Raw genomic sequence first — 12,705 nt, 5'->3', positions numbered from 1 at the left:
TACTTGCCAATTTGTGCTGGTTTGCTGCACGAATTATATGAAATTAAATGCTTTTAGTGACAATTTTCCCACAAAAAGAAAAATTATGGATAATATTGTGCAGTATGTTTATGACAAAATTGTGTAGTACTTAAAGGCAGTAAAAAGTTAAACAAGGCAATCTTCCTGAGAATTACGTACGTAGAAAATCTACCATAAAATAATAATAATAAAAACGAGGTGAAATAGAGGAGAATATTTTCGAGCATGCCGGTAATGCTCCTGTTGCTACGTTTGAACAAGTTCGTTTATTTCTGTGCAGCAAACCAGCAAAAATTGTACAAATGTAATTTCTAAAAAATAGAGTTTGATTTTCCTCGAGTTTTACAAGGCATTTGTAAATTATTAAAATATTATTAACGCATTAAGTAGCCCTGGTCGAAAGAAAGTTGCGGCCATATTCGAGTAGTAGAAGACAAACAAAGATTTCGATATCGAAATATACTTACGTTCTAAATTCACAGAAGATTTTCCAAAGTTCTTCCCCACAAAATGCAATCTTATCTTCTTCAAGGATTTAATTGACTTAAGAACATCTTCTTGTATGCGGTTCGGTTGTAAAAAAAAATGGCATGACGCTACAAGCGGTTCCGTTAATTTAGCTTACACAACATGATGTTCATGGTAGCAGTATCCTTCCGCGCAAAGAAGTGCGCGCAGAAACAAAGCTCTGCCGAGAGAGAAAATAGTTATGCCTTTCTATTGACAGTAAGTACGAAAATGTCTGCTTCAAGAGAAGATGGATGAAAACTTTTTTTGAGATGATTTCGATTTCAATCAGATTGCAAAACTTGAAATAAAATATTCTATACCAATGACTATATAGACATGATACAGACTGAGTACGCCAACTTACTCACTTTCGGAACCGGTTTATTGAAATTTGACTAAAACCCGCGCGAATATATCTATTTATACATTATAATGAATATTATTATTGACTAAGCCATTTTTAACAGTGTAATATTGGGGCATCTTCCCAATCAACAACTAATTTAAATTAAGGGAGCTGATGGAAGTGTCTCGTTCTCTTTGCTTTCTTTCAGAGAGCCAGATTTGAACAAACGAAATTATTTCAAACACAGGAAATTATGGATGTACGTGATGATAAAGACTTAATATCAGAATCACTACAAGTGATTTTTTTATTGGAATGGTTTGAAGAAGAACCTTAGTAGACTGTTAGCGATTATGATATTCGGTTCCGTTAACTGAGGTTCCAATTATTCATGGAATTATTTGTCAAATACCTGTAGTTTGTACTATAGATTCTGGAAGTCAGGTAAATATTCTAAGTTTTGATGTTTGGTGTAAACTTTCGTCTTTGATTGGCAACATTAAACTGGATAATGTGGAAGATGTAAAATTCACATGTTTCGCTGGATCCAAGAAGTGTAAAGATGTTGGTAGTAAAATTATTAATCTGCAGATAAATCAAGAATATTTTTCTATTGAATTCTTTGTTCTTTAGGAGTTGAATGCCGATGTAATTTTAGGAGTTCCGTTTTGGAGGAAATATAAAGCTTAAATTGATTTTAAAGAAGGAAATGTAAGTTTGTTAAATTATAAAGGAAAGGAAATTTCCAATGTTTTACCTCACCAATATTCTTCTACAGAAGGTTCGAAGTATTGTACAAGGTCTAACTTTTCTTCCGAAGATACATTAAATGAAAATGAAGGTTATTCATGTAGATTGTTACGTGATGTGTCAACTTTGAATGATGATGTAGAATATATGCCATCTAAGAAATCCACTTATGAGTCTGTTTTTGGAAATGTTCCTTTCGACAATTCGCAGAAAGCTGATTTGTTCAAACTTATGTCTTATTATCACGTACAATTTTCGGATAAACCGAGAAAAGCAATTGTTCAGCCTTGCAAGATTCGATTAGATACTGTAACACCTACTACAAGCACACCTTATGCCGTACCAATATCAAGCAGACAACTTTAGAAGAAGAACTTTCCAAGTGGGAGAAATGGGGAATTATTTACCAGGATTCTTCACCTTATCTTAATCCTCTACATATAGAAGAAAGTCGTGGGAGAGGAGAACTAGACTATCGCATTGATATAAATTTGTTGTGTTACAAAAGGGAAATTCATCTTTCTGTAAAACTTTGAAAGTGTCTATTTAGGCTAACCCTGTATGTATAGTATATTGATTTTCATTTTTAAAAAAATAGTGTTATCCTGGCTACCATTGTTAATCTTTGTGTTTCTCATTTGAATTGAAAATCCAAAATTCATCAGTGAAGAAACATATCAGGTGTGTGAAGAGTTTTACGTTAATATAACAATAGACTACTGCATGGACTAGAATTCAAGCATTCTGCACTTAAAAATTCTATCCCACATGACTCAAATGGAGACTATAGGATTTGAAACTGGTACCCCATGGAATGGTGCGTTTTTTCGTTCAAGGATGTGCATAAATGACTGGAATGTTTCGTTTAGTATTGTTTGAAAAATGTAGTAGTCACGAAATGCTAAGGTAATAGTGACCACCATTTCGGAAATAAATATTTCTTTGCAGGAATCATAGAAAAATCTTCACAATTTGAAAGCATTTGTATCCTATTGAATAGCTTCTAAACCTTGGAAGAGTTATCAGTGGAAAACCACGTTAGGAATCATGATTCTAAATATTCATAATTCAAAACCTTGGTAACTTTTTTTCAGGTCACTTAACTATGGAGCTCTTGGAACCATTCTGGGCCATGAATTGACTCACGGATTCGACAATACCGGTAGGTCAAAATTCTCTTTGAAAATTCACATGTCGTCACTGTTTGTGCAAAGAACTTACATTGAAAATTTATTTTTCAATGCGTACGATTCGTATACATTTTACTAACAGTACAAGAACTATTATTAATTATAACTTTCTTACAGTGCTATGAATAGCCAATATATAGATAAATGTGTTTTATGTTTATACAGGAACACTAAATACTACTATCTCCAAAGATGTTACAATCTACTCGGTATTCAATATTTTACTAATTACTTACCGATGCCTTGTTAAATTATTCCAAAAGGATGCTATACATAATCATAATCAGAAGACTATGAGAAAATATCAAAAGTTTGGCAGCAAAAAATATAAAATTTACATCTTTCGGTCAAGACATTAGTAATAAAAACGTTGATATTAAAGGTATAACATCCATATAAATTCTTTATAAAAATACAGTTTCATTTTCATGATTGGTGATTGATTTGGTGTTTTAAGTCCAATTTATGCACATTAAGGCTAATGGGTACTGGATCTATAGTTTAAAGTGAGATCCGAACCGGGACTCCTTGATTACAAGGGCATATTAATGAATCCGTTAATTATTATTTAATATTTTTAGCGTCTATTTTCTGTCACTCTTGGCTAATAGCAGCTTTTAGAATGAGTAATGATCTGATGAAATCAATGAAATAATCCTCACACAGAACACCCACGACCAGGCCGTGATTCGAGCAAGGGACCCCTGCCGTTGTTGCGCACTGTACAACTACTCCGCCACGGATGTCGACGTTTCAGTTGCGGCTCGTGGTTTATTTTCCTTGGGGTTCATCGAAGTCACATGACATTCATTTTTCTCAAATATACTTTCTTCGCCAAACAGGATTGTCCAGATTTTTTTTGTCTGGGAGTATAAAACTTCATAGTAGGAGTCTGGGAATATATTTATGGCTGAAACTTCAATAAAATGTGCCTTTTTGAAAACATTTTGGGGCAACCAAAGAAAATCATGGACGTCCGCTGGATTTGTTGTAGGGAGAGGGAAGCAAAATAATTGTATCCAGGGGAAGACAAACGCGAACAGTTTCCCTCGTGTTGCCCCGTAAAAATACTCAGTCAGTCTGAAGTAACCATGATCGTGCAACGGTTTTGTAATAATTACCGTAAATTACAGTGTTTGAAATTAAATCCCTTTTGGCCCTGACCTCATATTTCTGTCGCCCTAATGGTGTGAATTCTGGCATGGTTGTAGGGCACCAATTTTGTACCCCATTGCATGAGCGTCTCCAAAAAACCACGATGAGTATACAATAGAGTTGGAGTACACAAAATACAGTGTGCAAAATCTAAAATAGTGCTAAGATAACTGCAAGATATTTTAAGAATTACCATCATGAGAGTATCATTCACATGTATAAGCCTTTTAGTCTGCTTGACACGGAAAGGTCTAACGAGTACTCTGGAGGGAGTGAGGTACACGTTTGCTGAAGGCGGCGAAGGAACTTACTGCTCAGTGCATAAACTAATTCCTCAGCCTCACAGCCGATGTGGAGAAAGAGTTGGAGAAGATGTTCGATTTTTGGAGCGCGATAGAAAAATGAGGACCTTCGTGATCTGTTGTCGCGATGGTGAAATTCATGAAGAAACTGGGAACTTGAAGAGGAGATAGGAAGGTGACTTGAGGATGAGGACGTGGTCTCTCCTTTACCAGCCCTACTTACAAGTCAAAAACTTCCTTAACTTTCTGAAGTAAGCAGGATTCATCCTTCTTGCATACGAAGTCAAATATTTCTCTTATATTGAAGAGAGGAGAGGGTATGTGTGAAAATGAGAAGCGTCGAATATAGGATTTATCCAGTGCTAAAGCTTTCTCATGTCACAATCAGTGATTATCGTTTTCCGTGACGACAAATTCTCACGCCTTCAGCATTTCTTTCCCTTCGTTTATGGAGATAATAGGCTGGACACAGGGGGAAAAAATAGTTAAATCAAAGTTTTTATCTCGCCACTTAACTTCCAGGGTTCTTTGACTAGTTTGTGAAATTATTATGAACACATCATATGTTACTAAATTTGTTGATTTGAAAACAATATAGGTAGCGTGTTTGTAGTAGCAGAGAACTATTGTGTGTAAGATAATGAAAATAGAAACTTACAGAACAAATAATTCAACACGCAAAAAATACTTTGACAATAATCCGAAACAAATAGTACTAATCCTACCAATAATAAATTAGTGACACACGCTGCCCTCTTCATAAAAGTTTAAATTACTCTGAAATCAAATTTAACTTAGTTCAAATCAAATATTTTTATCCGTGCCTTAATCTCATGCATTATATTTTCTATTACCATAGCAATTTAAATGTCTGTACACAATTAAATACGCTTTCTATCTTCTAACCTGTAGAAATAAATTACGTTCTGAACTGAATTAGGAATAACTGTTGAAACAAACTTTATCGAGTTACTTTATTATGGGAAATTTAATGCACATATTTTGCTTCAGGGAGGATGTTTGACAGGCATGGAGATCTGAGGGATTGGTGGAACAAAACTACAGTTAAAACATATAAGGAGAGAGCCATGTGTTTCGTGAACCAGTATTCTAGATTCACAGTTGGAGATAAACACGTAAGGTTATCAAATATATAGATAAGTTAAGTACGTCAAAACTGCTACCAAACTGTCCCAGAAGAATGGTAAAGTCGATGTTGGTTGTTCAAAAAACATCAAGTTTCCTCATGATGGTCAAAACATTTAGATGATCATTTCTCACTGAACATAATATCGTAACATATCCTACGGTATGATGTACATTTCATAAGACAACAAAATGTACTTGGGAGTTTAATAGCTTTCATTATAAAATAATTATTCATTGTTGACACTATCAGCACAAACTTCACTTAAATACAATTCAGCACAGTAAATATGAACCCATTGCTTTCAAAATTATTAACACATTCATGTGTTTGTCATTTCTATGCCAGTGTAAATGTAAGCAAAATACTGAGACATCTGGAAGAAATACTGGATGTGGTATTGAGTTTGGCCAACCACCTCTGTACCTAGATGAGCATGTACATGAAGTTCACTGATATTGCAAACTGAATGTTCTATCAAACCCATTTACTTTCTATTAAAATTATTATTCTTTTCTTAACTGTTTCCAAAACTAATGCAAACAGCTTTACTTCCTCCGAATTTTCTCACAACAAGAAATTTTGTGGGTACAGGGTGATACTACGTAACCTAATACACGACATTTACAATCTATGGGGCTGTTAATGGCCACACCCTCAAGTTTATGTACGTTGATATGCGTATAACTTTGAAATTCATAATACAGACATGGTGTTTGCACTGCTGCTGATGATGATTTGAGCTCTGGTCAAGGCACCGCTGTTCTTTCTTTGGTGTTCTGTGTTCTATAACCGGGATTGTTGATTGAAGCAGGTGAAAGTGCGAAGACATGAAATATTACTCTGCCCTCCCTGACAAAAAATACTGCGAACACTCTGATGTTTTTGAAAGGGATATACCAGAAAAAAAATTATTTACGTTTAATTTACGTTGCTGTTTTGCCTATATAGATTAATAGTTATGATGGAAATGGACAATGAATAAATGCATAATATATAAGAAACAAAGACAATGATTCAAACTTAGAGGACCTCTCGAATCGCCGGGAATCTGGGCAACGGGATTTTTTAGCATCCCTAGTGAATTTCGTTCTGAGCAAGAATACAAAAGAAGAAGATTGGAGCAAGATATTGAATGCATATTGTCAGAGGCTTTGTGCAGCGATTACTACAGCTATTGGATCAAAAATTAGGATACCGGAGTTCGGATTCTAATTAATACAGTAGACCTTCGTAAAAACGAGTTATATCAAAATTTACCTTACTGAATTCCGTGTTAAGCTATGATAACCAATTTTCGTTTTAGTGTGCATTCAATTTTTTATCGTCGTGAGAAAATAAAGTGCTGTTTTTTGTGTTTTCGTTCAAGTTCTTTAAAAAAACTTGTGATCCGATCATGATTAAATTTTAATGCACTGCAGGCAGAAAGGTTTAGAATACAATACTTATATTTCAGTATTTGAAATTGACCAAGAAAGGCTCTTGTGAATTTTGTGAACAACTATTTATTAGTATTGGGTAGTCCTACAGATACGATATTGGTCTTGTGTTGAAAATATTTGCGTGTGTTTTTAAAACCAATTATCATTGTCAATTCAAAAATACAAGACCGATGTTATACAGTTTTTATTCAACGGTGTAAGTACATGTGTTGAAAACAACGTGGGGACACCTCTTGCAGGGACAGCCCGCAGTTTTCACGTACTAACGGTCATAGAAGTAGTGATAGAAGTGAGGTGTTTGGAAAACACCGCACAAAGAGCACATTTATTGTTCTCACAACGATAAAAAATCGAAAGGAACATCGAGGAGAGTTTTGGTTAACATAGCTTAACGTAGACTTGAATAGGTTAAATTTAGATGTAAAACATTTTTAAGCAGATCTATTGGTTAATTTAGAGTCGAAACTTCCATAATTTTTAATTCGATAGTAGTGTTCCTTATTAGTGAATCGAAATTTTGTTATATATTTATTATTGCTTTAGAGTAGTGAGTTTTGATGATGTCATGTTAGTTCGATATACTAAAGTTAAAGAGGACAGATGATACAATAGAAGATTTACGTGGAAACCATTTGGAACAAGATCTTTTGCTGAGAAATTGAAAAATCGTTTATGCATGTAGATGTAGGCAAGTGCCAACACTTTAGCTTCTTTCCGCGTATAATGACAAAAGCTGGAATACACAATTACTGGGGTTAGTTGAATAACTTTACACTTAAATTAATATTGAGAATATTTATTTCAATAGCAAATAATTTTTAATTATATTTTACAGGTATTGTTTTTTATAGCTGTCGGACACATCCTTGTTTATTATTCAAATTATACACATAGATTATCTGCAATCACAAGAATTTTTTGATAGTGGTCTCAGCAATAAGATAAAATATCCACACAATATCGATAAATCCGATAAAGATGCTTAAGTAAATTTGCAGGCAGACTTTAGGAGTGGGTGGATGAATCAAGGTCAGAGATTAAACACTAGTTAAAACCAACACATGTTACTGCGTCACGTGTTTAGACCATACGTATGTATTATTTCGAAATGTATTCTGTTTATTTACTTAGTGAGCTATAAATATCCTGTAAATTTTAGAAACATTAAGAGCAATTATAGGTTTAGCAAATACTAGCTTAATAATACGTAGGAACGTTCCGCTTATTTCGCAGGACCGTAGGAAGTGTTCATGCGTAAGATAAAATCGAATCAGTCACAACATGCCAGTTATTAAATAAGATACAAAGTATAAACCCAAGCTGTGTTCAACAAAACATGCGAATTGAAGATCGAATGAACCCAATAGGAATACGTCGTTATTACACACATTCGTTAACGTTTCTCTTCATTTACAGGTGAATGGTTGGTTAACGTTAGGAGAAAACATAGCAGACAACGGAGGGATTAGGGAGTCCATAAGAGCCTACCGGAAGTATGTGCAAAGGAAAGGCCCAGAGCCGAGGCTTCCTGGGTTTGAAGAATACAGCCACGAACAAATGCTGTTCCTAGCATTCGCCCAAGTAAGTGACAGAAAATAAGTGAATATTGAGAGAGAATTTAAAGGCAGGAATTATAAAATTTGATTCAATTTAAAATGTAATATAAAGACGAAAATACACTTAGTAACCATTTAGAAACCTTGTCACGAATAAACAGCTGTTCCGCTGGCATTCTTTGTACAGGATCTCATGTACTCTGTCCAGTGTTTGTGTTTTGCTATTTACGTACGTAATTCCTCACGTTGGAACACCAACTTCAGGGGTCGGAATTGTTTTGGTCGCCATTTTAAAACCGATCAGTGGATTAAAAAATCATGTTCGCATCCTTTTCACGTTTTCTCTGACCTTTAAAACGAGCTATTACTGGACCCCCTTACCATTTGAAATTTTCGAGTTCTTCCCTAACTTTAGACCCCCTTTTTTGGGTCACCCGGTTTCATCCTTTTTTAGTCCCGCAGTCATCATGTGGCATATGGTTGGAAAGCTGCAATTTCCGAAACTGTTATAGTGCTGCACTTATCTTAATTGTTAAGCTCGGTATACTTGATTTGGCTCACCTTCCTTTTTTTGCAAAACCATTTTCTACACGGAAAACGGTAGGTGGTACAGACAAATGTTTCATATGACAATTGTATTTTTCCCCGCCTTTCTGAATCTGCATTCCAAAACTGAAAGAAAGGAATGGTTTGGTGAGAGTTGCCAGAAAGCATTAGATGATAGAAATGTAGCTGGGAATGAAGTTCTCCAAAGGAAGATCAGAGCAAGTGTGGAGAATTGGATAGAGAAAAGAAGAGAAGCCAAACGAGAATGTAGAAGAAAAAACGGCAGTGAGAAAAACAAAAACCTAGTACAACTAAATGGACTACATAACAAGAAAGAAATAAGGAATATGTATCAAAGAATAGCAAACTATAAGAATGGAATCCAACAGCAAACAAATTTGTGCAGAGATAAAAAAAGGCAATCTTATAAAAAGAAAATAATAAGTAGATGGGCAGAATATTTTAAGGAATTATTAGGTTTTGATGAAAATGAAAATAGGATATCACAAGTAAGAAATGGCCAACAATGGCATGAAGAACAAGACTTGCCTGAACTAAAAAGATGTCACAAAACCCATACAAAGCTTTAATAATAACAAAGCAATACAAGAAGATCAAATTACTGCTGAAATGCTCAAATATGGAGGAGCAGAACTAAGAAAACAAATCTTTGAGCTTATTAAATAGATCTGGAAAAAATCTGAAATGCCAAAAGAGTGGACAGTAGCAATAATATGTCTGATACACAAGAAGAATGACAAGACATGTTGTAAGAATTATGGGGCATATCTCTCCTTAACGTGACATACAAAATATTTACAAAATTTCTGGCAAGACGACTAGAACGTTACGTAGAAACACTGACAGGGGACTGACAGGGGACTACGGATTTAGAAGTAATATATCAACAATAGACCAAATCTTTGTATTATGAATGATATAAGAGAAACGTTTTGAACACAATATTATCATACATCAATTGTATGTTGACTTTCAACATTCATTTAACTGTATACAAAAAGACAACTCTATAAGATAATGAGAAATATGTATATCCCAGAAAAATTAGAAAAAATGACAGAAATTACCTTAAGAAATTCGAAATGCAAAATTTTAATACAAAACCAATTATCCGAAGAAATTCAAATTGCGAATGTACTACGACAAGGAGATAGCCTCTCCACACTGCTGTTTAACATAAATTTGGAACATGTAATTCGAAAGATTGAAATAAATCCTGGAAGAACCATCTTAAATAGGACAATACAATACCTTGCATTTGCTGATGACGTTGCCTTACTAAGCAGAACACCAGAAGCACTAGAAGATGCCCTGAAACAAATACAACAAGGTAGACATGAGATGGACTGGAAATAAACCAGGATAAGACAAACTACATGATATCAACAAGAAACAAGAACAGGTATCAAACTATAAATGAGTTCGAAACACACAGTCAAAAGATTGAGCGAGTTGGAAATTTCAAATATCTAGGTTCAACAATAACGAAGATAACAACATTGTCAAAGAGGCAAAAGCAAGTATAACAGCAGGCAACAGATGCTATCATGCATTTGGAAATATATTAAAATCGTTACAAGTGAAAGCTGAAACTAAGACTGTACAGAACCACAATGAGACCAATAGTGATGTATGGGTCGGAAACCTGGTCTCTGACAAGAAAGGAAGAAGGAAGGCTAAATATATGGGAGAGGAAGGTTTTACGTAAGATATATGGACCAACCAATAAACACGGCATCTGAAGAATCAGGACAAACGAAGAACTAGCTACACTTTACCAGAACCCAAGTATAACAAGTGAAATAAGATCCAAACGCCTTAGCTGGCTGGGGCACGTAGAAAGGATGCAACCAGACAGAGCAGTATATAATATCTACCAAGGGAAACAAGAAGGCAAGAGGAGTGTTGGCAGACCCAGGAAGAGAAGACTCGACCAGGCGGAAGAAGACCTGAAACGAATGGGCATAAGAGGATGGAGAACTAGAGCGATGAACAGAGATGAGTGGCCAGCTACCACCAAGGAGGCCAAGGCCCTGTATGGGCTGTAGAGCCGTGGAGTAAGTAAGTAAGTAAGTAAAGTGTAAGCTAATGTAACTAGCTTATCAATAATCACTATTATTATGTCACAAGTGATATTATAATTAAATTATTTTTTAATTGTGGAGACAGGCCGGGAGAGTATGTATACGTCATTCGGGAAACATTCTTCATTCTCTTCTCTCTATCTTTTAGCAGTTCTGCGAGTATGCCGATATGGAAACAGCCAAGCGTTTTCTTTCCGATCCACACAGTCCTGGCAAATACAGAATCATCGGTGCGCTCTCCAACTCAGAAGAATTTTCCAGTGCATGGAAGTGTCCACCAGATTCTCCAATGAATCCTACCAAGAAGTGCCAGCTTTGGTGATGATTGAGGATCATGCAGACGACTGTTACATTAGCAAATGATGAGAGAAGGAACAGAGAGAGGACAAGCGACTGAGGGGAAAGATCTCGTGTATTCGTAGAACTGGGCAGAGAGGAGTATCACCAAAAGAACATAGTACATAGTAACACAACAATATCTTAAGCTTATTAAACACGGCAACCTCACAAAATATATTTACCTGCGGAAAAAAAACAAATTTTTGCTTAATTCCCTCATTTTTCCATGGTCGAGTTCCATATCTGGTGGAGGCAAAAGTGGTTCTGACTCCACTATAGACTATAGGTGCAGTCCCAATTAGCCTATCTCTGCATAAAATTAACTTAAAACAACAAATCAATCAATGTTCCATGGTCGATGTTAGTTGTGGGCAGCACAAATTTGGAACTTTATAATATCAATTGCCGGATAGAGAGCAGAGACATTGGTTCAGTGCCATCTCCGGAGCACTGGGAATCGAACATCTAGATGAGTAAAATTTATTAAATCAGGAAAGGCTAATCTTTTCAGTGTTGAAAAATTACTGTGTTGCTCATTGCCCTGTTTCGAAATTAAATTAATCTGAAGGATTGAAAATAAAGAACTTTTAAAAGAGTATTGAAATTCAGTTAAAATGGCTGAAAAGTTATGTTTCAAAGAATACGGAACTTTGGCAAAGAAAAATATTTTACAAGCTAATGAATAATTACCTTTGTGGAAAGACTATATAAACGAAGAGAAAAAAGGCGATATCAAATTTGCAACTAACTCAAATTATTTCTAAAAACAAGCTCTATGCCTATGAACTTATCATGACTCTCCAGCCCCTAATTTACTTGTGAAAATATATTATGGAGAACTGCATCGGCTAGAAACCCGAACTCTGGATATTGTAGTTAAAATTTCCAGCACCTAATCAGAATCATATACCAAAATATTTAGCAACTACGTATATTATGCAGGTGCCCTTAAACCAAACAGGTCTCGAACGCTTGGCCAATTGATGCAGGAGAAAAACGCATGACAGAAATCAATCAGGATTCAAACCCCCAATAAAACAGCTGGGAAGCGTGTCCTTTAAAGCTGACCACTGCAAGAATTGAGAAATCATACAGCTCCACTGTAAATGTTACAAGCCAGCCCCAAATTATGCTCCACATATTGAATCATTCAAACTGCTAGTGTTTTGATTCGAGCTCTGGAAACACTTCTCAGAAACTTTGCTATCATAAACTGTAACAATAGAGAAAATTGGTAGATCCTTCACAGAGGCGCAAACACGATTTTTTGTCTGGGAGGGGGGGGGCAAGTACCTG

General features: G+C 35.4%; 1 protein-coding gene across 1 annotated transcript; it reads left to right on the top strand.

The window, feature by feature from the left end:
* The first annotated feature begins 2,714 nt into the window (after window positions 1-2,714).
* LOC145977687 (endothelin-converting enzyme homolog) lies at window positions 2,715-11,606 on the top strand. The gene is made up of 4 exons (XM_083109902.1): window positions 2,715-2,789; window positions 5,286-5,410; window positions 8,280-8,444; window positions 11,219-11,606. Exons 2-4 carry the CDS (start codon window positions 5,291-5,293, stop codon window positions 11,390-11,392), a joined length of 459 nt encoding a protein of 152 aa, XP_082966028.1. The 5' UTR covers window positions 2,715-2,789; window positions 5,286-5,290; the 3' UTR covers window positions 11,393-11,606.
* The last annotated feature ends 1,099 nt before the right edge of the window (window positions 11,607-12,705 follow it).

This window comes from Lepisma saccharinum, chromosome 23, assembly GCF_977018435.1.
Source record: "Lepisma saccharinum chromosome 23, izLepSacc3.1, whole genome shotgun sequence".
Classification (NCBI taxonomy): domain Eukaryota; kingdom Metazoa; phylum Arthropoda; class Insecta; order Zygentoma; family Lepismatidae; genus Lepisma; species Lepisma saccharinum.
The sequence above is the reverse complement of the archived record's forward strand: the minus strand, read 5'-3'. Positions and strand labels throughout refer to the sequence as shown.

What these genes read in the sequence shown, in the direction of transcription:
- LOC145977687 (XM_083109902.1), top strand. Translation starts at nt 5,291, where the DNA reads ATGTTTGACAGGCATGGAGATCTGAGGGATTGGTGGAACAAAACTACA. An exon ending in TCACAGTTGGAGATAAACAC is followed by an intron (nt 5,411 to 8,279) that starts GTAAGGTTATCA and finishes CTTCATTTACAG; the next exon opens with GTGAATGGTTGGTTAACGTT. An exon ending in TGTTCCTAGCATTCGCCCAA is followed by an intron (nt 8,445 to 11,218) that starts GTAAGTGACAGA and finishes TCTATCTTTTAG; the next exon opens with CAGTTCTGCGAGTATGCCGA.